Source organism: Hyaena hyaena, unplaced genomic scaffold, assembly GCF_003009895.1.
Source record: "Hyaena hyaena isolate Hyena2069 unplaced genomic scaffold, ASM300989v1 scaffold_280, whole genome shotgun sequence".
NCBI lineage: Eukaryota > Metazoa > Chordata > Mammalia > Carnivora > Hyaenidae > Hyaena > Hyaena hyaena.
In genome coordinates, this window is record NW_024080912.1 from 1349842 (window position 1) to 1373940 (window position 24099).

A 24099-nucleotide genomic window follows, 5' to 3' on the forward strand; every position below is an offset into this window, starting at 1 on the left:
GCGTGGACCTGTGTGTGTGTGAGCGTGTGAGTGTGCACACACCTGGATATCTTCCAGAAGCTGCTTCCGGTGCCATTTGATCCGCTGCAGCTCGTCTGTCTCCCCGCTGCTCAGCTCCGCTGGGTCTGGAGAGAGAAGACAGGGGTCACTGCCTTGCTCGCCGCCCTCCCCTCCATCGCTCCGGCCCCTTGGGCTAGCCCTTGCTTCCCCAGGGCCGTCTTCCCTCTTCACTCAGGCCTTGGCTTAGATGTTACCTCCTCCCTGACTACCCTTCTAAAGCAGTCCCTTCCCGCCCAGCTTTGTACACCCTGGACACAGACCCCAGGTCTATTCATTAGACTCTCAGCACCGGGACAGCAGGCACTTCAATAACTATGCTCACCACCGCATCCTCTGCTTCTAGAAAGTGCTGACACATAGCAGGTACTCAAAACACTTGCTGATGGCCTTCATCCCCTTCCTTGGAACTTGCATTTGCGCTTTCCCCAGATCGTGGGGTCAGCTCACTTAGCTGCGTATTTATTTGCACAACCAGAGAATGGTATATTGTTTTGCCTCCTATGCCATTGGTCAGACATAGTCACGTGACCACACCTAGCTGCAAGGGAGCCCCAGGAGTGAGACTTTAGGCTGGTGGTCCGGATACTACTCCTACTAGGTAAGGTGGGGAGACTGGCTTGGGGGGGACAGTTTGCATGTCCTGCTCTAGACACCGAGGCTCAGAGAGATGAGGGGACCTGGGCGGGACTTCATAAGGACAAGCTCTTCAGCGCGAGTGGGGTTCTGACTGGGCTGGCTTCAAAGCCTGGGCTCTTTTCTCCTCACCCGGAAATGAATGAAAGGGGACACATGTGTGCTGGCATTCTGTGCAAGGTGCTGTGACCATTCCCACATTGGGGTCAGCTGGGCCACCTCCAGCCCTTCCTGTTCCATCCACGACACTCGTGTGGTCAAAACCTCTACGGACTCTCTACTACTTAGAGGGAAAAGTTCTCATCCTCGTCCTGGGGCCTCCACAGTCCCGGCCTCCCTAGCCAGCCTTGTTCTCCACTCCTCTCAGTAAGAGCCTGACAGTCTAGCTAGCGGGCTCCTCGCTGTCCCCACACTGTCTCTGTCTTACTTCCCCACTTTTGCCTATGCTGCTCCTGTGCCTTCGGATGTCTGCTCCTGCCTGCCCGTCTGTATCTTCTCCAACTCTTTAAGTCCTAGCTTTAGGGATAGCTGGTCATTTTTTTTTTTTTAAGGTTTTTGCAAGGACAGACATTATCTCTCCCAAATGAAAGCAGAGAGAATTTTAAGAGCTCCCCCTCCCTACCATTCCCTCCCATTGACGGAGCTGCCATCTTGGATTTGAGATGGAAACTGGGTGTTGAGATGGTGAGGCATCAAGCAACTATTCGATATGTGGTAAGTGTCCAACACATGTATAAGGGACGCTATGTTGTACCCTCAGCTCTCCCCTTGAGGATCAAGGCACCATTTCTCTCAGCGGTGGGGGGTAGGGTTGGGGGTCGCCTGCTGACGTCACAGTTGAGTTTCTTCCCCAGGAACTTGACTCAGCAAAACGGAGCTGCCTCGCCCAAGGATATGGCCCTCCCAAAGGTCAGCCACTACATAAAAGGCCAAGACCTTTTGCCCAGTTTCTGGACTTGAGCCAGTATTCACACCCAGACTCCGTTGACTGAAAGAAAAGCTGGGTGCCCACAAAGAAGGGTCCTGAAATGCTGTGACAACCGTATATGATAATGATTCCCTTGGTCAAACAGTTGAGATGGGTCTGTGTGACCCACCAAGTCATAAAGTCAAGCAAGCACAACAGCAGTCCTTCACAGGTGGTCCACTTAGGAGGAACAAGTGTGCATAAAACCAGAAGGCTCCAGTAAGTCCCATGAACAGATCACCTAGACCCCCATGTCATCCACTGCTGTGGCACCAGGTCCCTCGGCTCACACTACGTCGGCATGGGCAGGTCTCTGTGGTCTTTCTGGCAAAGGAGCAAAACACCTGAACCCGGTTCCAGAATGGGACGCTTAGTGTTTGGGGTCACATACACACTAGATAGCTGCTGAACCCTGCTCAAAGGCGTCCTGGGGAGACAGGGGTGAGAAATCCTCCTGAGGGGCAGAACTCTGGGCAGAGTGCCTGGTCATCCATTTCATGTGCAGAACAATGGCATGAAGTAAGAACACACGTGCATTTATGGTGTGAATGTTCACGAAATGTACTCCTTTAGAATGGAGTAGCAGGCCAGCAGGGGGAGCTCTCACCCCCTACCTCTCCTTGTCAACTGAGACACCCCTGCAAGCGGCAAAGGTTTTAGCTACTACTTGACTCCCCCTGCAGCAGGAAGGAAGCTTTCCTCCTCTCCCAGCAACAGCGCAGCCAATGAGAATGTCACAACCCAGACCGTCAAAAGCCACTACACCTCTGGCGCCCAGTTGACTCCAATGGACAGCCTTTCCCACTCTCCTTTCCTCTCTATCAGAGACTCCTTGACTTGCTCCCTGGACTTGGCTCGGGCTTTGCCATAGCTTGCTTGTCCCGGGTTGCAGTTCTACACTATTCTGGAAGAAACCCATCCTTGCTCTCAAATAGCTGGCAGTTTTATGTCTGAAGGGTAACCATGAACGGGAGAGGATGGGTTGACTTCTCAGAGGCCGGAAAGGAAGGAAGATTGGAAGATCGGGAAGAGAGAGGTCTGGGGAAAGAGGCAAGTGGGTGGTCCCCTAGGAGTAGGGATGGAGGATGAAGACGTTTGGGAAGCACACAAATGGTCCCCAGCAACCATCCACCACCGGCAAGAGCCTGCACCACCAGGCAGAATGAGTCGGCTGGTGACATCAGCCAGTCTCCCACTGGCAGCCCAGGGCTGGTACGGTTGCACATGAATGCAGTAGCCACGTGGCCCTGGGTGGAGGCTACGTGACAAGTCGCTCGCCCAGGCTTCCGGAGCTACAGCCACTGCAGTCAGCCATAGACACCCGCTATTTCTCTAGAAGACCAATCAGCAACCTGGGGGCAATTTGCTTCCACAAGATCCCTTCTACTCTTAAAGGCCAGCGAAGCCACATGTGGTCTGGGCAAGCAGTGGCCCTTCCTTCCCCCAGAGCCTCAGCCACACCACTGTCCAGGGGCCGTCAGGGTGTTTGATCTGCCGACTCCAAGTACCGCACAATATCTCCCCGGACCAAGGGACCCTCTTCACAGTGGAGCAGGCGTGGGAGGAGCATACGCCCAGGGGGTCCCCTGGTCCTCTGGGACAATGTCACACACCCCCCCCAGAAGCTCCCAGCCTGATGGAGCAAGGCGCCAGCTTGGAGCTGATGTCCTGCGTGGTGGGGCACCCACCTCCAGGATGCAGTATACAACCTAACCCTGCGGCCATTTGATGCTGTTCTGTCCGCAGCGAGTCACGGGCGCGGACCCAGCAACAAGGATCAGGAGTGGCTCCACACACCTTCCTCTGGTGGCCCTGTTGGGAGTTTTGCTTTCTGTCCCTGTGACGCTGGGCTCTGCAGGCCCAGAGAGCCTCATCTCCAGGGAGGAGGTGGGAGGTGGCAAAGGAAAAGTCCCATTGACTTTCGGCTCAAAAACATCCACTTCATGCCCGCAGCTCTGTATAAATTATGTCAGTCGATCTCGCAGCTCTCCGAGGCGGCCGGAGCCCCGGGAGGCCTGTTGACACGCACCCCTCTCTCACACTCGTGTCGCCCTTGCGCCACGCCCCGTCCATCTCCTGTTTCCACGGCCCCACTCCCACCCAGACCGCGTGTTTGTCCCTGGATGACTGCAGGGTGTCCCCGTGTCTCCCTAACGCCACTTGGCACCTCCAATCCCGTCTCCCACGGCCTCCCATTGTCCTGGGGATGAGACCCCGAATGTTCCCGGGCCTTCCGGTTGGGCACACAGGACCCCATCTTCATCTGACATTGAGCCGCTCCTCCCCGCCCCCCGGGGTTGAGGCTTCCTGGACGCCCTCCACTTGCTCCCATGGGCGCCCTCTCCACACACGCACATGCTGTTCCCCACATCTGGAATGCCTTTCCCTCTGCCTTGTCACTCCCCCTCGTCCTCTGCCCTCTCAGGTGCCCTCCTGTTCTGTGTCTGGGCCTCCCCCTCATGTCCCCCTGGGCAGCCCTGGGAGCTGTGTGGACAGCTCTGAGACCTTGCTCAGACAACAAGCCACGCGGTCTGGTAAGGGGCGGCATGCTGCGTGAGCACCTACTTTGTGCCACGCCTTGTGTGGTCCGGGCCCTTCGTGTCCCCTGAAGACCGATCTGGAGGAAGGCGTGTCTGATCTCATTCTACAGAGGAGGCACCCGGGGCTCAGAGAAGTCAAGTGACCTGTCTGGGGTGCCACAGCCAGAAGGCGCTGGAGCTGGGAGTCACACCCAGGCCCACCTAGGACTCCGAGGCCACACCCCTGTTGACCATCTGATGCCGGATAGTTTCATGCAAATCATCAAAACCCCCCAGTCACTAGCCCTGGTTGTTCTCACACACGGAAGTGCTGACCGTGGCTGATGGTTGAGAATGAAGGCCAGATGGAGAATGAAGCCTGCAGTCTGTTCCTCTTTCCTCTTTTTTTTTTTTTTTTTTTTTTTTGGTGGCAGGGAGGGGTGGGAGAGAGAAAACAAAGCCAACTTCCTAGAGCCGGGGAAACTGAGGCACAGGTGTGGGCGGCCAGTTTTCTCAGGACAGTGGGATGGCACGGGGAGGGGTTTATTTGCATTTTTTCTTCATAGAGCTTCTTTCGTGGCTTGGCAGGCACATTCCTGGACCCCCCGAGTCCCCTGGCCCCTTCTGGCCGGATCCTGACCCTGTAACCATCACATGAGGCACGCGGCCTTCCAACCCTTCTTCTGTCTGTTTCCAAGTGGGAATTTCTCCCCATTTCAGAGCTGAGGACACTGAGGCTCAGGGAGGGCGGCAAGGACACCAGTGTCAGAGTGGCCGCTTCTGATTCGGAGCCTGGTGATGCTGGGGTTTCAAGCACCGAAGCAGCTCATGGGAGTTGGATTTAATTAAAAAAATTTTCTTTTAATGTGTGTTTATTTTTGAGAGAGAGAGAGAGAGAGAAGGCAGGCGTGAGAGGGGGACAGAGGATCCGAAGCGGGCTCTGTCCCGACAGCCGAGAGCCCAAGGCAGGGCTCAAACTCACGACCTGAACTGAAGTCAGGTGCTCAACCCACTGAGCCACGCAGGCGCCACCCCCTGGAGCTGGGGCTTAGTAACAATGACGATGAAACACACAATGATAATGGTAACAGCCACCACCGGCACCTCTGTTGACTCTTCCCTGGGCTCTGTGATTTTCCCTCCTCACAAAGGCTGCCTTTGGACGGCTGACGCCCCCCCACCCGCCCCCCAACGCGGTTGGCTGTGGCTGCCCTCTGCCCCGTGCCAGGCCAGCTGTGAGTGCCCTGGGGCCCACCCTGGCCATCTCCCCAGCTCCTCCCTACTTCCCCTTTGTCCTTCCTCTTTCCCATCATATTTTTAGAAATCTCTCTGCTCACAGGCCCCTTCCAGGACAGCTGGCTCTGCTTCCCCTTTCCAGGGCAGGAGGAGGGCGCTCTCCTGGGGCCCTGGGGGGGCCCTGGGGCAGGAGCGGGAGTCTGGGGGAGCTGATCCTCGCCCCAGCCCAGCCCCCGAGGCTCTGTGGGCGTCGTGTGGCTTCCTCCCCACCCCCAGAGCCACGCTGCCTCTATTTTTAACAGCGCCCCGGCCTCCCTGCACCAGCCCAAAGGTGCTGTCTTTGGTCACATAGAGGTTTTGGTGCCTGGACCTCTCTCGTCTTCCCGGCAGGCCCTGGGGGGAGGAGGCCTGACCTGCTTCTGGGCAGAACACACTGGAGCGGGGAGGGAGGCTGCCTGGGGGCCCTTGGCCACCATCCTGTCTACCGTTCGGGTGGGGAAACTGAGCCCACAAAAGGGAAAGGCCAATCATGACCACTGGCAGGTTGCTGCAGAGCTGGGGCCTGAGCCTGGGGGTGGGGGGTGGGGGGGCGGTGGCTCCAAATCCCCATTCATTCCCCCCTTCCTAGCTCAGGCCGGGAGGGGTCTGTGCTCAGAGAGGGGAAGTCAGTCACTTGGCTGTGGAGGAGTTTCAGTTAAGACCCGCTCTGGGTAACAGGGGGTGACCTTCCGTCCCTCCCTCTGACTCCTCCAGGAAGTTTTCCCAGATCTCCCCCTCCCACAGGGAAGGAGTCGCTTCCTCATCAGCTCTGGGTCATTGTCCTGCAGGATCTGAGGCTTTGTCTCCCGCTCCCCCGTGTCCTGGACCAGCAGCTGCCCCCAGGGCTGGGGGTGCTGTCCCCAGCCCTGCCCATTTACAGCGTGAGTGAATGAGTGAATGAATGAACCAATCCATGGAGATCTCAAATTTCCCAAGAGACCTCCTGCGTTGACTCCACTCAGTTCATCCCCCACCCCCACCCCCAGGGGCCACCAGCCTAAAGCAAAGCAGCAGCCCACGTTCTGGCCTCCTGTCCCCCGCAGCCCGGCTAGCCCGCGGCTCTCTGTCCTCTCCGGTTCTTGTCCCTGCTCTGTCATTTACTGGCCACCTGACTTTCAGCAAGTCAGTCATCTCCTGCAGTCCCTCTGTGAGCCTTAGCGTCCTCATTCTGGGGACAGCCATCCCTGTTCTTAAGGACCTCAGCCTGTGACGACCCAAAAGAAGAAAACAATAATGGTGTGAAGACAGGCAGCGTGTGGCGGGATGACTTCACAGTCCCCTGTCACCTTGTATCTGCCAAGCAACCTTGAGCCGGGAGCCGCTTGGCGCTGGGTCCCCGCCTGGTCGTCTAGTCTCCACCTGAGACATATTCGCGGAGCCTGTGCAGTCTGGGAGACGCCTGCCATCAGAGCCCAAAAGCCATTGAAAGGGACAGGTGGTTCTCTAACTGTGTTCCCCAGAGCCTGTGGGGACAGGGGAGGCCCGGTGGGCGGGGTCAGATCTCTCTCTGTGTTAGGTTTTGTTTGAAGAAAGGGTTCTGTTGCTAGCGGGCTTGACGTCATTTGAACTTGGGGACCTGGACAGCTCCTGGAAGCCCTCGTCTTCTGGGTTTCCAGGCACTGCTGGGACATTCTTTTCTTTTCTTGTTTTTAATGTTTATTTGTTTTTAAGAGAGAGAGAGACAGAGTGCGAGCAGAGGAGGGGCAGAGAGAGAGGAAGACACAGAATCCGAAGCAGGTTCCAGGCTCTGAGCTGTCAGCACAGAGCCTGATGCGTGGCTCAAACCCATGAACCGTGAGATCATGATCTGAGCTGAAGTCAGACGCTTAACCGACAGAGCCACCCAGGTGCCCCAATGCCAGGACATTCTGGCTGCAGGACACAGAGACTTTGTCCCTCTTCTCTGTGCCTTGCAGAAATGAGCACCATCCCTTTCTCTTCCGTACTGACCATGCACATGTCTCTCCTCTTTCCCCCAGACACGCAGCTCTGCTCCCTGGGGAGGGGCTCAGCCACGGTTCTCTGCTGCTCCCCCTCAAAGGCACTCTAGGTGGTGTCCTCAGCCTCCCCAAAGGCCACCCTCACCCCGCACCCTTAGAAGCCAAACAGGAGCTTCAGGGCCCCTGTGCCACCCAGACAGCCACTGTCAACATCATCATCTTCAACTCCAGCAGCCTCTCTTGCACTGGTCTTTCGTCCCCTCTGGAATATTCCTCCCCCAGAAACCAACAGGGATCACCCCCTCCTTCCTTCAGGTCTGCCCAAATGGTGTCACCTCCTGAGAGCTTCTCGACTGCCCCTCCCATGTCCCTTACCCTACTTGACTGTCCTTCATCCTGCCTGTCACCTCCTCACGTATTACATTCATATCTTTATGTCTGTCTCCCGTCTAGAGCATGAGCTCCGGAGGGCAGGCACAGGGTCTGCTTTGTTCACGGCTCTCCCGGCACCAGGAGCCCAGCTTGGCACTTCGCCTGAGCTCGTAAGCATGTGTTGCAGGCTTCTGCGCTTCCCACCTGTCTTACATCTGTTTACAGAAGGATGCCTTCCAGCTCCTGCGAGGCAGGGAGTCCTTTCCCCATTTTACAGAGGAGGAGACTGAGGCCCAGGGAGGCTGGCCCCAGGTGCTTACCTGGGTGGCACAGGTCCATCCTGAAGCCCGGGGGAAGGGTGGCGTGCGCTCCCGCTGCCCGCTGACCCAGCGGCTGCTCGAGCTGAGCAGGCAGAGATGTGTCACCGAGGCTGCGCCAGGCCCCTTCCGGGTGGCCCCGCCCAGCCCTGCGTGGGGAGGAAGTGCTGTCTGCTGCGATCTGGGGTGCACGCTCTGGAAGCAGCAGCACTTCCTAAAACCGGCAGCAGAGTTTCGTTGAGCGGGGACTCTTTGCATATTTGGGTGTGAGCGAGGGACATTTAGAGGCAAAAGAGACAAAGAGAGGCAAGGGTTGGGGGATAAGCAAAGTGAGACAGTGGGAAGCAGATATGTGCACGCATACACACGCCTGCACACACATACACCCCTGTGCGTGCACACATATACTCGCACACACATACACACACCCACACGCGTGCACGCGCAGAGGATGATGGGTGCTGGTGGACACAGTCTTCTACAGCGGATAATGGGGGATAATGGGCCATTTGCTTAGCAATGTCACTTTGGACAGCTGGGCCCCCAAGAGTCTACCCTACAAGCTATCTTTCCTCAACCCCCTCTTGGGAAAAGGAAAATGGATTCAGTGCTAGGAAAGGCTTTGCTTCCCTTGAATGACAAGTCTGGCTTTTTCCTGTCTAATGACCAATTGGCAATATGTTTAGCGTGTCTTTTCCCTCAGGCTACTAGGAAACTCACAGTCAAATGTGAAACTCCTTTACACCTGTTCTATTGTCGCATATGGACTTGGGGACCAGGCTCGGCCCTGGGACTCTCAGCTCTGACACTCAGGACAGTGAGGGCATGGGCCAGCTGCTTATCTGCAATGAACCTTGGCTTGCTTACCTATAAAAGGCGAATAATCCTACTCACCTCCGGGTATAGAACAGATGACAGGAGAGCGTATACGTACGATGCTTAGGACATAGTTGGGTACCCGATAATCACTATCTTCTTTCCTTCTTTGTTTTTAATTTTCTTTCTGGTTAAAATTCCCAGTTTCATTGCTTGTGCCTTTTCTGGCAGATTGATCCAATTTCTTTGTGGAACAAAAGTATCGTGTAAAGAAATTTCTAGGGGCGCCTTTGTGGCTCAGTCGGTTAAGCACCCCACTCTTGATTTGGGCTCAGGTCATGATCTCACGGTTTGTGAGTTCGAGCCCCGCATCAGGCTCTGTGCTGACAGTGTGGAAGCCTGCTTGGGAGTCTCTCTCTGCGCCTCGTCCACTTGCGCTCTCTCTCTCTCTCAAAATAAATAAACTAAAAATAATATATAAAAATAAATGCTTACTCGATGTAACTTTGCAGCACAAGTCAATTTATTCATCTGTTTCCCTACCAGTCTGGAGGCTCCATGAGGACAAGGTCACCTCCACTTCTCTGTGTCTGGTAAAAGCAATGAATGAATGAATGAATGAATGAATGAATGAACGAACGAATAAAAGGACCATAGGGGAGATAGTGCAGTGGATGCCAAAGTTGGCTGCAATTTCCACCCCTCCCCATGTGCACACCCCTTTGCATGGCTATGCTGCCCCTCCTCCCATCTGGAGGTAGAGTCTGTTTCTCCTCACCTTGACTCTGGCCACCTGCCATGAGAACGAGCCTCTGGCCTCGCCGGCTGGGGGATGAGAGGCCATGCGGAGAAAGGTCCAGCTGTCCTGACCGCCACCCGGTTGTAGCCTCCTGAGTGAGCCTGAGCAACACTGGAAGAAGGACCCCTAAGCGGAGCTCAGCCCACATGTCTGTCCCATGATACTGTGAGAAATGACAAAGGTCTGCTTTGGGGGTGGTTTGTTATGCAGCACAAGCTCACTGATACAGGTGAAAGCCAATGCCTTCATTTCATCAAAGTGAAAACTCAGGCTCATTTCTGGGATGTGCTTGACAGAGCTGGAACTTGAGTCAGTGGCCAGCTCAGACTCTTGACACCAGCCCTCTTCCCACCCTTGGCTCTTGCATAACTCAACATGATTCTGTAGAAAACGTGGCGAAGTGAGCTGTGTAGTCAACTAGATGTTTTTCTCTGCAAATCTGGGTCTGAGGCACAAACGAGCATTTCCTGGGTCACCCCAAAAACAGAAATGGGGAGGAAGGTGTCATTCCCTGTGCGGAAAAATGGGCACAGCAGGTCCGGGACTGCCATCCTTTACAAAGCATGCTTGCCAGCTTGGCCTTCGGCTGGGCTTCTGGGAACTTGGATTTCTGGTGGGTTCCTGCTGTTCCCCAATAAGAGTGGCTCACTGAGCCTAAGCTGTGCGAACAATGTGGGTTATGCTGAACACTGCTTTCCTACTGGGAGTCTAGAAGTTTAGTCTATGCTGGGCAGACGGGGCCTACACGACCAGCCCTGGGGAAAAGTCTTCTGAGCCTCCCTGCTTGACAGAACCTCATGTGCATTTGTACAATTTGCTGCTGGAGGACTTAGTGCCGCCCGTGTGACTCCACTCAGAGAGGACACTTGGATGATCATGCCTCATTTCCTCCGGATCTCACACCAGATGCTTTAGCTGGTTTTGCTTTGTATCCTTTTGCTGTAATAGATCATGACTGTAGGTAAGACTATGTGCTGAGTTCTGTGAAGCCTCCAGATGAATCACTGAGCCTGAAGATGGACTTAGGGGGTCCCTGAAACCTCCTAATGCTGCAGCCTTGCCTGATGGACGTGCCTTGCCCAGGGCCACAGGCTGGCATCTAGGACTTCCTGTTTTGTCTGAAGGGCTGGTTGAATCATTGAATTCTTGATACTGTCTTATTCCCTAAAGATTCAGCTCAAATACCACTTTCTCTGTAAAGCCTTCTGTGATTACGCCTTCCCTCCATCTGTCCCTACAGCCCTGGTCCTGTCTAATCGCATATATGCAGGTAGCCTGGGAGGGAGGGACCCTCTCATTGTGGGTGGCAACGAGTTTGGTAGAATCAATAGTGGGTGAACTGCAGAGACCTAGATTCAAATCCCAACTCAGCTAGCTGTGTGGATTTCTTCTAACTAAGCCTCGTTTTTTGTTGTCTGCAAAATGGGGACAGATAAACCTAGGTTTGTTTATATGAAACAGAAAACCCAAGTAACAATAGTTTAAAGATATTAGAGGTATACTTATCCCCTATGAGAAAGAATCCTGAGGCAGGTAATATAGGACTGTTTCATAGAAGCCTTGTAATCAGGGATCTAGGCTCCCCTTAACTTTTGCTTCCATCCCAAAGGTCTCCTCATGGCCCAAAGTGGCTGCCTGATCTCCAGCCATCGTGCCTGAATTTCAGGTAGGAAAAAGAACACAGATGGGAAAAGCTTCCCTTAAAGGCTTCATCCTGAGGCTCTTTCTGGCCTGAGGTCAACTCTTTCCCCCCAAATTGGGGATCTGTTTCCTCCATGTGAACTAGGTAGCTGTCCATAGTTGGTCCATCGTTGGTTATGGGACAAAAAACAGCAGTCCCCAAATGCGGGGTTTGGGAGGTCTTCAGACAGCATGACTACCTTTATGGAGTGCTCACCTTATGCTGGCCACTGTACTAAGTGCTTGTATATCCTTCCGTTTAAGCCTTCCACAACCCAACAAAGTGTATTACCATCCTTGTTTCATAGGGGTGAAAACTGAGTTAAGTTACGTGCTGAAGGTAATACAGCCAGGAAGAGGCAAGCTCAGATTCAAGCCCTGCACTGTCTGACTTCATTCCCACCCTGAACTTATGCAAACATCACTTCAAACATTTAGAAAGAAGTTTGATGGACTTCCCGCCCCTGAGGGGAGAGATAGGAAAGGTCCAGCCCTTGAATCCAACCAGAGTAAAACCATGTAGGTGATGTTTTCTGTTGCCCCAAAGCTCAGAATTCCTCACCTGTTGGACACAGCTGGTTTGGAGGTGAGGGAGCTGGAAGGAGCTTAGAGATGGTCTAATTCAATGACCTCATTTACATATGGGATAACTGAGACCTGGAGAGGGGAGGGGCTTAATGAATGAGTAAGGATCAGAACTTGCCCCTGAACCCATTTGGGCTGCACAGTTGGAGTAATCCATCCATCTGTCCATCTATCCGTCCATCCATCCATCCATCCATCCATCCACCCATCTGTCCATCCTTCCGTCCATCCATCCATCCATCCATCCATCCATCCATCCATCCATCCATCTGTCCATCTACCCATCTGTCCATCCACCCATCTGTCCATCCATCCATCTGTCCATCCATCCATCCATCCATGCATCCATCCACCCATCTATTCAGTAGATGTTTTTTGAAGACCTACTATGTGCCATACACTCTTCTGGCATTGCCACAGGGCAGACAAAAATCCTGGCCCACACGGGGCCCACTGGGCCACGTGGGGCATGGTGGGTGGTGGGCAGGGTGTGTGCCTGGGATTAATCATCTCTGAGGTCCCTCCCTTTCATAGTTTTCTCTGATTTCTCATTTTTTTTCTCATGACTGGGAACTGGAGGCAGGCTTTGCCTGGCAGATGGGCCACCCCTGAATCTTAGGGCTGCTGAGGCTCTGGCCTGCGAGACCCTAGCTGCAAGTGAGCCTTCCAAACGTGCCCGATATCCTCAGGCCTGTCTTTCCTTGTCCAGGTTTGGCCACAAGACTTACTGGGAGCCTGTGGTACAGAAGGACAAGAGGAAACTGGGCCTGGGGGATGGTCCATCACTTAGTACGCCCAAGGCAGGGTTGGGGGTCAAGGGCAGCAGAGCACACTTTGATGTTCAAGTTCACGTCTAGAAATTGCCCCACGTGATATAATTGCACACATGTGGAAAAGGATGAACACACAAAGGATCTTTCCCACGTCATTGGTGGCAGGGGGATTTGGGAAGAGTCAAATGCTGACCAGACACTGAGTGGTTAATAAATTATGTTGAACCCATATGATGGGCCAGTGTGAGTCATTAAAGAGAATAACGAGGATGGCGAATTCACTCATCCTTTGGTTTTCCGTAAATATAACTCAGTGTAGCCTAAGCTGGAATTTACTGGCTCAGTTCCTGGAGAATCAGAGATGTGGTTGACCTTGGGGACACGGATATCAGAGACTCAAAATTTCCCTCTCCCCCTTTCTCTCTTTCTCATTTTCTCAGTCTGTCTGAGCTGTTTCTTTCTCTGGCTTAGAGTGGCTTTTCTCCATAGGGCAGCCAGCCTGGCCACACAGACCCCTGTCTGTGGACAGGCTCACATCAGATCACCTTTAACTTTGGAAAGATGGCCTGCGGGGGAAAAAAAAACTCTTAGGGAAAGGCTCTGATTGGCTACACCTGGGTCATGTGCCCACCTCTGGACCAATCCCTGCAACGTCATGAGAGGAATGCCATGGTTGGTCATGATTGGTCAGGACTGGGTCACGTGCACAGCCTCCTGGTGAAGGAAGAGGTGGGGAGGTGGGGAGGTGGGGAGGTGGGGAGGTGGGGGGGCGGAGGGGCGGGGAGGTGGGGGGCCGGGGGGGCGGGTTGGGGAGATAGCCCACCAAAACTGCCCGGAGAAGGGCTGTTCCTTAAAGGAAGAAACACCAGGTGGATAAAAGCAACAAATGTCTACTCTTGCCTTTTTTTTTTTTTTTTTTAGTTTCTCTTGTTTTTATTATTCAGATGATCCTAGACTATATTGATTAGTATGGAACGTTATCCTCAACCCGGAGCTGAGTGTGCGCATCCTTGCCCACAGTAAGGGGGTTGGAGGCCGACTCTGGAGCCAGACTGTCCAGGCTTTGCTGCTTCCTCACCGTGGTCTTGGGCAAATCGATGTCGCCTCCGTGAGCCCCAGTTTACTCATCTGTAAAATGGGCACAATAATAGTGCCTATTCCATATCATGACTTTGTAGATGAAAGAAATTAACCCACGTCTGGCACGTTTGAGTGGTGGTTGGTGGGTTGTAGCTTTTTGACAGATGCTAGCTCTTGTAAATGCCTGGAGCAGAGTTTGCCAGTCTAATGGGGGCCAGGCAGGTAAGTGAGTGAGAGAAGTAGTCCTACTTGGGGACACAATAGGGAAAGGTGGGGCTTGTGGCAAAATAGAAGGGCTTGTCCCGTGTGAAGTGGTCTTCAGCTTCAGCCAACCATTGCCTTGAAATGACAGGAGCCCAGGAAGGCCGGATCTCTGGTTTTCAAGGATTGCTGGATTTATAAATTTGTGTGTGATGTTAATCGTTGATTTGCTTTTTCAAAGCTTGCAAAATGGTGAGCTGCAGAACAACACGAAAGCCAATGAAATGGGTGAATCCGGCTCATGGCTCATCCCTTTGAAGCCTCGGAGAGAAACACATGTTGGAGGGATATTCACCAAAACGTTAACGGGTGTTGTCTCCGAGTTGTGGGGTGTAAGGTGATTTGAACTCTCTTTGCATTTTAAAATTCACTTTTATTTAAAAAATGTTTTTTTAGTGTTTACTTATCTTTGAGAGAGAGGGCCAGACAGAGCGTGAGTCGGGGAGGGGCAGAGAGAGAGGGAGACACAGAATCCGAAGCAGGATCCAGGCTCTGAGCTGTCAGCACAGAGCCCTACACGGGGCTCAAACCCACAGACCATGAGATCATGACCTGAGCTGGAGTCAGATGCTTAACCAACTGAGCCACCCAGGCGCCCCAGATTTATTTTTATTTTTTAAATATCTATTTATTTATTTAAGAGACAGGGGAGGCACAAGTGAGTGAGGGGCAGAGAGAGAGGGAGAATCTCACAAGGGGTGGGGTGGGGGAAGAGAGAGAGAGAGAGAGAGAGAGAGAGAAGTGGGGCTCACCCAGGGCTTGTGTTTTACCCGAAGTAGGGCTCATGCTCACCTGATGTGGGGCTCGAGTTCACCCAAACTGGGGCTCAAATTCACCCGATGTGGGACTCGAACTCACGAACCGTGAGATCAAGACCTGAGCCAAAGTCAGGTGCTTAAAGACTGAGCCACCCAGGTGCCTCTCTTCGCATTATTTTAAATGCTTCTTTTGAGCAAGAGAACAAGCCAGCAGGGGCTGGGGAAGGGCAGAGAGAGAGGGAGAGAGAGAATCCCAAGCAGCCTCCATGCTTCAGCACGATGCCTGAAGCCCGATGTGGGACTCCATCTCACGAAACCATGAACTGAGCCCAAACCAAGAGTTGGAGGCTTAACTGACTGAGCCCCCCATGCGGCCTTCTTCGGTTTTCTATGTTAGTCTGAGTCTTGGGCTCCAATCCCATCTCTGCACATGTGGCCCGGGGCACGTGACTTTACCCTGTGAGTCGGCTTCCTTATTGGCAAAGGCGAGATAAGAAAGCCTCCTTCTCTCCTGTGTGCAGGAGGAGATGCAAAAGCAAGACGCGCGAAGGTCGTGGCTCAGTATTCAGGGCACAGGTGTACATGGTATGTGCAGCCGGTCCCTAGGTGTCCGGCTCAGACGTCTGAGAACGTGGCCCTTCGGTGCAGGACATGTGCTTCCAGGATCCCCAAAGATTTTGATCTGAGCATAGGACTCGCAAGGTGGCATTTCGAGGGGAGGGGAGGTGTGAGGTGACAGTTGTCATCTCACACTGAGTAGGTGGCCAGGAGCTCCTGAGTGCAAACCCGAGCTGCGGGCCAGGAAACTCCACAGCCACCACGGCCACTCAGTGAGAAGCCTGGGGCTGGAGGCGTTCTTAACCCTCTCAGGGAGGGCTTCCCAGAGCAGGGATGCCGGGCCAGAGCCTTGGATATTTGTACGAGGAGGGAAAGAATGCTATGGAAGGTCCAGCAGGAGTCTGTGCTTCAGAGAAGGTGGGGGGGGGGGTTCCCGGTTCTTGGAACAGCATGAACGGCAGCTCAGAGGCTGTAATGGGCTGGAGGGTGGATTCATTCTGTCTCAGGTCTCTCCCTCCTCCCCACTCCGCCTCCCAGGCCTCCACCCTCCACTCAGCTGTTCCCTGACTTCCACTTCCACTTTCGGACACAGGTGGTAGGAGTTTGGGGACAGTCATTTCTGCAAGGGACAGTAATCTGCACTTGCACAGCAAGCAAATGCATGCATATCATGTGCACACCGGAGGCTCTGTCCCTCCCGGAAAGCTCCCTGGACCAGGGCCTGGAAAAAAACCCAGAAACCTCCAGGGGGTCTAGGTGGCTGTGTTGTGGGGTGAGCTGGGGCTGAGGTCAGGCGCCCTGCACTCTGCCTCCCTCAGGGTCCCCAGATGGCTTTGGCAGTTTCCAGTGCCAGCACCCATGTGACTGCAGCCGCCAGGGCTCTGCTCATCTTATTTGGCCCAGGCGGGTCCCTGCTCACACCCGGATACAGGGGATCCTGGGAATCAGAGCACCAGGCACTTGCGGCTTGCAGGCGGCAATAGACCTGGGGCTGCGGGGAGGAGCCCAGATGTTAGCCTGGGGAGCCCTGCAGGGAAATGCTACTGCAGTGATGGGGGTGGGGAGGAGGGAGCAGGTGGGGACCAGTCAGAGACCCTGAGACAGGGCCTTTGAAGAAGTGGTCAGCAGTGTCTCGGGTGGGTGTTGGGGAAGTGAGCGCCCAGTGTGTTAGCGGCTCGGGGTGGGAGGTGGTGAGGCGGGGGCCGCAGGCAGGGGGAGCTGAGGAAGTGGAGGCAGTGAGGTGGGGTGCGGAGCAAAGATCAAGAGGTGGGGTCCGCCGGAGCCGGGTGGGGAGGGTGTTCTTAAGAAGGAGCGACGCTCCCTGAGTCAAGCCACCAGACACACGGGGCATTTGTGGCTAGCAGGGTCCCCGCAGGAGGGGAGGAGGGCCCGGAGGGGGAGGCAGCTGGGGGGGCCCGGCTGGAGTCATCCCCTGGCCCCCAGCACGATATCACTCCGTTTACAGACCCGGACACACAGGCTCAGCGAGCGGCTGCCAGTGTGCACGGATTCCGGCCCAGAGTTTGGTTCTGACTTTTGTGACCTTGTGGTTAAGACTGAGTCACATTTCTGGGACACCGGTTCTAGTTCTTTTGGAGGCCACGCCTCTAGAGTTTTTATCGGTTCTTCCAAAGATTGAAACGATACTTGAGGACGTAGACGTATCAGGTTCAGTCTACCCTGCAGGCTCTCTTTTTTTCTTCTTTGCTCAAAAGTGTAATTTATAGACTTTAACAAAGCGATCTGTTTGCACATGTTCTCATGGGTCTGCCTTTCTGCCATTTTGGTCTCTTCTCTTCAGCTCCCCGGGTTCATGTTCATGGCGCAGTAGCTGGGGTATGGGGGGGCAGAGGCAACCCGGGCTGCCCAGCTGCTCCTCATGGGTTGACAGACCATCCAGAACCGCCCCCACCCCAGGGCAGGGCTGGGGCTCTCTGAGCTGAGACCTCCCGCTTTGAAAGCTAATTGGTCCCATCCTTCTTCCCTTAAAAACCATCAGGGGCTGGCCTCCCCGTGGCAATGAGACCCCCAACATGACCCAGGGAACTCTCTGGAAGCTGGCTGCTGCCTGTTGCTCTTCCCTCTGCCTTAGGCTACAGCACTAGGATGATCCTTCTTTGTCATGATCAACCTGTGTTCTCTCCTGCCCCAGGGCCTTTGTACATGCCACTCCTTCCACCTGTCTCCTCCTTCTCCTCAGCATCTCTGGCCAGCTCTCACTCATGCTTTAGCTCTCGGCTTCATCTCTGCTTGCCCTATCAGCAGTTTCCTGCCATTTTCCAGCACGGGACTTGGGTCCTCACCCGGGCTCCGAGGAAGGCCACACCCATGTTGCAGGGCGACTCTGATCATCAGAAGCCTTAGTCATCCAGCAGTGGGCTGAAACAGACCCGCCTGTGACGCCAGTGGACCTGCAATCCCTAAAGCCTCTGCCGGAGGATCCTCAGGGGTCCTGGGAGTCTCTCCCCTTAAGGAAGCGAACGCCGTGGCAGGGGCGGGAGGCCGGAGTCTCGTTTTCATTCTCTTTCCTACTGTCTTTTCTGTTGCCTCAGCTGCCGCTCAGGGTCTGTCTGTTGCTCAGCCCACACCGGGCTGTCAGTATGCTGGGGGGCGGGGGGCACGTCTGGTTTCTCCGCGTGGCCTTGGATCCACAGCGTCCCGAGACCCCCCCTGGCACAGAGAGGGGCTGAGTCTTGCCCAAAGTCAGCACCAGGGTGGGAGGGACAAAGGACGCCTGACTCCCACCTGCTAGAACCTTCTCTCTGGACCTCAGTCTGCAGGCCTCGACCCCTCGCAGGTGGGGGAGGGTCACAGAGGGTGGCATGAGGCCCGCACTTAGGCAAACTCAGGTGTCCCCTGCTGGCTCTGTCCCTCCTGGCCATCTGACGGGACCTGAGTCACTCAGCCATGCTCAGCCTTCATCTGCAGGTCAACGAGATGGGACTGTGTGCTCACTGAACCCTTAGATACTTCCGGAATGCATATGTTCTCCCTCTTTGGGCCTCGGTTTCCTTTTTCAAAAAAACCAGGGATAATGACCACCCACGAGGGAAGGCCTGGGGGACTTCCTGGAAGAGTCCACAAAAGACAGCTGGTGCTGGGCCTGGCCTTGGGGCAGTGAGAGGGCCCAGCCCGGGTTGTCTGCTCCAGGGAGCCTGGGTTGCAAGGAGGAGCCAGACGGGAGCACCGCAGGGGCTGGCCCCTTGGTTTCCACTTCCTCGGTTTCCTCAGAGACCAAAGCCAGCCCGCGAGCTCCACCCTGTGGTGGCCGCAGGGATGGCGCTCAGGGAAGCCACAGCCGGGTGCTCCCCAGGGGTCTTGGGCGGTGACTGGCGGCTGAGCAGGGCCTGGAAGCTCCGCCTCTGTCTTCCCGTTCCTTCTCCGCTCTGTGGCTCCTGACGGGTAGGTAAGGCCTGGGCCAGGGTGAGGGGGGTGTGGTCATGCAGGGCTGGCTCTGATCCTGCCTGTACGTAAGTTGTTAATGTTTTGTTCACCATAATTTGTTGCTTTGAGTTTGATTTATTTTAAAAAAAATTTTTTTTGGTTTATTTATTTTTGAGACAGAGAGAGACAGAGCACAAGTGGAAGAGGGGCAGAGAGAGAAGGAGACACAGAATCCGAAGCTGGCTCCCGGCTCTGAGCCATCAGCACAGAGCCCGATGCGGGGCTCGAACCCATGAACCACAAGATTACGACCTGAGCCAAAGTCAGATGCTTACCGACTGAGCCACCCAGGTGCTTGATTTTGATTTCTAGACATAGCACAGAGTAGTATTTATCTTGATTGGTGAATCTTGGGTTTCCCTTAGATTCTGTGCCTGAGGTGATGTCTCACTTGCCTCCCCCTAGCCCAGCCCTGTTCGGGGCTGGGGGTGGGGGAGGGGTTGGGATGCAGCCGAGCATGGGACAGCCTCTCGAGCAATCCCCCCAACTGTTCCTTTGTCCCCCCTCATAGCTTCCCTCCACCTCTCGCCATCCATTTTCCATCCATCCTTTCATCACCCGTCTGTCCGTCCGTCTGTCCGTAGTTACGAACCTGCATTCTGCATTTAGATGGTCCGAGTTTGCATCCCGGCCACCCATCCCGGGCGAGCCGTGAAAATGAAAAATTTTGTGCGTCAAAACCCACCATCAACAGAGTAAAAATGCAACGCAAAGAATGGGAGGAAATATGTACAAATCTCTATATCTGATAAGGAATTAACACGCAGAACATACAGAAAAACTCTTAAAACTCCTTACATAAGAAAGCGGGAGGAGGGGAGCCTGCATGGCTCAGTCAGTTAAGGGTCTGACTCTCGAAGTCGGCTCAGGTCACAATCTCACGGTTCGTGAGTTCGAGCCCCACATCGGGCTCTGCGCTGACAGCTTGGAGCTGCTTGGGATTCTGTCTCTCCCTCTCTCTGCCCCTCCCCTGCTCATGTTCTTTCTCTCTCTCTCTCTCTCAAGATAAATAAATAAATAAACATGAAGAAAAAGCAAACAACCTGATTCAAAAACAGGCAGAGGACTTCAAGGGACATGTTTCCAGGGAAGACGTACTAATTAATGGCGATGAAGGGGTGTCGACATCACTCCTCACTGGGCAGACGCCAATCCTAACTGCAGTGAGACAGCACCTCAGTCCCGTTAGGGTAACTTTTATTAAACAGAAAACCAAAAAATAAACGTTGGTGAGGACGTGGAGAAATCGGAACCCCCGGTCACTGTTGATGGGAAGGTAAAATGGTAGAGCTGCTGCGGAAAACAGTAGAGCGGCTCCTCAAACAATTAAAATAGAATCCCTGGGGTACCTGGGCGGCTCAGTCGGTCAAGTGTCATCGACTTCAGCTCAGGTCATGATCTCATGGTTCATGGGTTCGAGCCCCGCGTCAAGCTCTGTGCTGACAGCTCAGAGCCTGGAGCCTGCTTTGGATTCTGTGTTACCCTCTCTCTCTCTGACCCTCCCCTGCTCACGCTGTCTCTCTTTCTCTCTCAGAAACAAATAAAACAGTAAAAACAAAATTTTTTTTTAAGTAAAATAAAATAAAAATAGAAATCTTGGCCGACTCAGCATTCCACTTCTGGGGATACACCCAGAAGAATGGACAGCAGGGTCTTGAAGAGGAAGCCATACACCCGTGTTCAGAGCAGCATTACCCACAGTAGTTAAAATGTGGAAGCAGCGTACTCGCTCCCTTACAGATAAGCAGATAAGCAAATGTGCCACCTCCTTACACCAGAGTATTATTCAGGCTTAAAAAGGAAGGATATTCTGCAGTACCTACAACATGGATGAAACTGGAGTTCATTGTGCCAAGAGAAGTAATTCACAAAAGGGCAAACGCCATATGACTCCACTTCTGTGGAATATTTACGAGAGTCAGAGTCATAGAGACAGAACATAGAAAGGGGGCCATGGGGCTGGGGGAGGAGGGAGTGAGCAGTGAGTGTTTTGTGGAGACAGTTCCAGTTTTACAAGATGAAAAGCATTCTGGTGGCCGATGGCGCCTGTCGCTTGTACATCATGAGTGTATTTAATACCCCCAAATGGTACACGCAAAATGGGTGAGATGATGAAGCCGGTGTTCTGTGTGTTGACAGCGGTGGTGAATATTAAAACGCGGCCCCCTCCTCCGATCTGGGGCTTTGCGACAAGATCTGGTTTGGAAAAAGTTATCTGGGTGTCGGAGAAAACTATCTGGGTGTCACTAATGTGTGAGTGACCACAAGGTCATAGACCGCACGCACTTGCTCATGGGGGCTTGGAGGGGGCAAATGGTTGAGTTCAGGTGCCTGTAGAGACCAGCACTGTGGGATCCGAGCTGCAAGAAGGGCCCAGAGCTGAGGATGAGGTCAGAGAGGCAGAAGGACCGGAGGAGGCTCGTCGGGGAAGGCGAGGGAGGGGCCTACAGCCATTTGCTGGTGCTTATCTGGCATCGGCTCTTCCTTATTCAGAGAGTGGCTTTATTTCTTTGGTGACCACCGTCCCTGCACACTCAAGCCACATGACTTACGAGGCCGACTCCATCCCTAGAGCCAGGAAGGGGGTGGAGAAGGCAAGACCGACACCTGGCTAATAACGTCCCATCTTCTGGCTGTGGTCACTGGTCCAGGACTGAGCCTGTGACCAAAGTAGGGCCAATGGGATTCAGCCCTGGGATGTTTGCTGGGACCATTAGGAAAACGAGTCTCCCTTTCAGCTGTGATTTCTAGCCACGAGGATGATGCATATCTGGAGCTGTTGACACCACCAGAAGGATCCTGACCGTAAGGGAGTGCGCAGCTGAAGAGCAAGAGATTGAGTCTGGATGATATTCTATGAGCTTCTGGATCCACCAGTGCCCGGAGCCCAGACAACTCGGTTACATAAGCCAATGAATTCCTTTTATGGCTCTAGCAAATATTAAACATGGGCTCGTTCGATACCTGTTTCCAATTCGTCTCCCGATTCCCTTCCTCTGCTATAGAGTAAATCATTTCCCAGGATCTTTTGTAGCCAAGGTGGCCATGTGATCCTGGCCAATGAGGAAGTCCCTGGAGAGGGTGTCCCTTCCTGATGCGAAGGAATTTCTCATCAGGAGAATGCAGTTTGGGCATTCCCCTCCCCCTTCTTGCCGATTGGCAGGTGGCTATGAGGCGGGGAGGCACAGCCACCATCTTGCAGCTAAGGATGATGGGCCAGAAACCAAGGTGAGTCCGGGCTTCTGGAAGCACCACAGGGCTGCGGCCCCAGGCCTGGGCTGCCCCTTCCCGACATCTTGCCGAAAGAGGCAATAAACCCTTGCCTGTTCAGGCCCCTGCGGCCGGGTTTCTTGCCCGCAACGGACAGGGTCTGCGGATCCCCAGAGCCAGGGAAAGGAGCCCGAAGCAACTGCAAGGTGAGTGTTTGGAAAGTACTTAAAAGGGGGACCTGTGGCCACCGGGCAAGGGATGCAGGGAGAATGGGGCCCGAGATGGAGCCATGGGTTGGCTCACTTACCTTCTTCTCTTCCCCCTCTGCTGTGTTGCCCTGAATCATTGAGCCCGGAAAGCTGAGAACACCGTTTCTCCCGGGTCCCTTGCAGCTATGGGCCTGGATGCGAATTTGATTCTGACAGTAGATCTGCTGCGGGAGATGTGCGAGGTGGCTGGCTACTTGGTGCTCTCGGCGGTTATGCATGTCGGGGGGCAGATGGATGGTGGAGGTGGTGGCTCTGAACACCCAGCTGACTCCAGGCCGGTGAGTGAGAGAGGAAGGTGGAGGAGGGGACGGCCGTGTCTAGGCAGGTTTTGGGGTGGGGGAAGCTGAGGTCATCTCCTGAAGGAGAGGGTGGTGGTTCCAGAATGTGTTCGGGGGAGGGGTGTATGTGAAAGAGAGCCCTCAAGAGTCAGCAAGGGGGCGGCGGAGGCCCTGGGGACTTGCTGAGCCTGAAGTGGAGTCCACTGGGGTGGATGGGGTGGGTCAGGAGGTCTAGGCTCCTGGGGGCGGGGGGCAGCCAAGTGTGTGGATCCCCAGGTGATCCTGCTTGTCCTGAGCAGCCCTCATTCCCTGAGTGACCCCCTACCCTTTCGAGTATCTCTACCTCTGGACCACTCCATGCTTACTAAGTCCACCCTGGACCTTTCCCCTTGCTCCAGACTCATCACGCAGACGCGCACTTGGCATGCCCCTGCCTGACAGGCTTCTCAACCGAAAGTTCCAGAGTGGAAGCCTGGATTCCGGACCCTGCAAACCCCTTCCTCCAGGTCACCCCTTCCGGGTTAAATGGCATTTCCATCTGCGAGATCGCTAAGAAGGAAGTTGGTCCCATCTTTGACTGCATCAGCAAATCCTGTAGACCCCACAGCATATATTCTGGGTCTGCTCCCTTCTCCTGTCCTGCACCACCGTCTCCCTGGTCCCAGCCTCTGTCCCTCTCGCCTGGCCACCTCAGTGAGGCCAGGTTCTCCCAGCTTCTGCCTTCTTTCCGCTAGAGTCTATTCCTCATCCGGCCGCCAGGGGGCGTCTTCTCGAGGCAGATGGAGTTTCCCTGCTTGAGGACGGAAGGCGCAGTGGTCTGGAGGGCCTGGCCTCCCGCCGCTGTGCTTGCACACTTCACTGAGCCCCACCGGCCTTCTGGCCTTCTGGAACACTCCGCGCTCCTTCCCGCCTTTGCCCTTGGCTGGTCCTTCCGCCCTCAGTGCCCTTCCCCCATCTTTGCGGAGCTCAGTCTGGCCTCTAATCAAGCTGCCTTCTTCCCCTCTGCCTTTTTTTCTCCTCGGCCTCCCTTGTCAGCTTTTTGTGATACTTTTCACCACCTTTATTATCATTACACAAGTATGAACTTGCCTACTGTCTATGTCCCCCTCAGCGTGTGAACCCCCTGGGGGTAGGGACTTGGCTTCGTCCACTGCCATTTCCCCAGGACCCAGCTCTTGGGACCAGCTTGTTAACTATGTGTTGCATGATGAGCAGTCAGTCAACCTCACAGGGCCCAGGGGACTTGCAGGCAGGAGGCCATCCTCCCCACCCACCCTGGGATTAAAGGTGTCTGTCTCCCCTCCCTGCTTAGCATCAGAATCCTCTGCCCCTCCCCCTCCCTCAACAGTGGAACCAGAGGACTGGCCTCCCAAGGCCAGGACACAAAGAGAAAAGTAGGAGTGGCGGGTTATGTGGCCTGGGGGTCAAAACCCAAGATGTGCCCATTGGACAAGATGGGGAAGATGGATCGCATGGAGTGAAGTTGCCCCAAGAGCCCTTGTCTC

The 24099-nt window shown here is 54.4% G+C and overlaps 1 protein-coding gene across 1 annotated transcript in view; it reads right to left on the reverse strand.

Moving 5' to 3' along the window:
- CYTH4 (cytohesin 4) overlaps positions 1-8179 on the reverse strand; it is a 29438-nt gene extending 21259 nt beyond the window's left edge. The window contains exons 1-2 of the mRNA XM_039246179.1: positions 8087-8179; positions 43-125 (exon numbers count right to left, since the gene is read on the reverse strand). Of these exons, the coding sequence (XP_039102110.1) occupies positions 43-125; positions 8087-8105 (102 nt within the window). The 5' untranslated portion in view covers positions 8106-8179. The remainder of the gene's footprint in view (positions 1-42; positions 126-8086) is intronic.
- Between the last annotated feature and the right edge of the window lie 15920 nt (positions 8180-24099).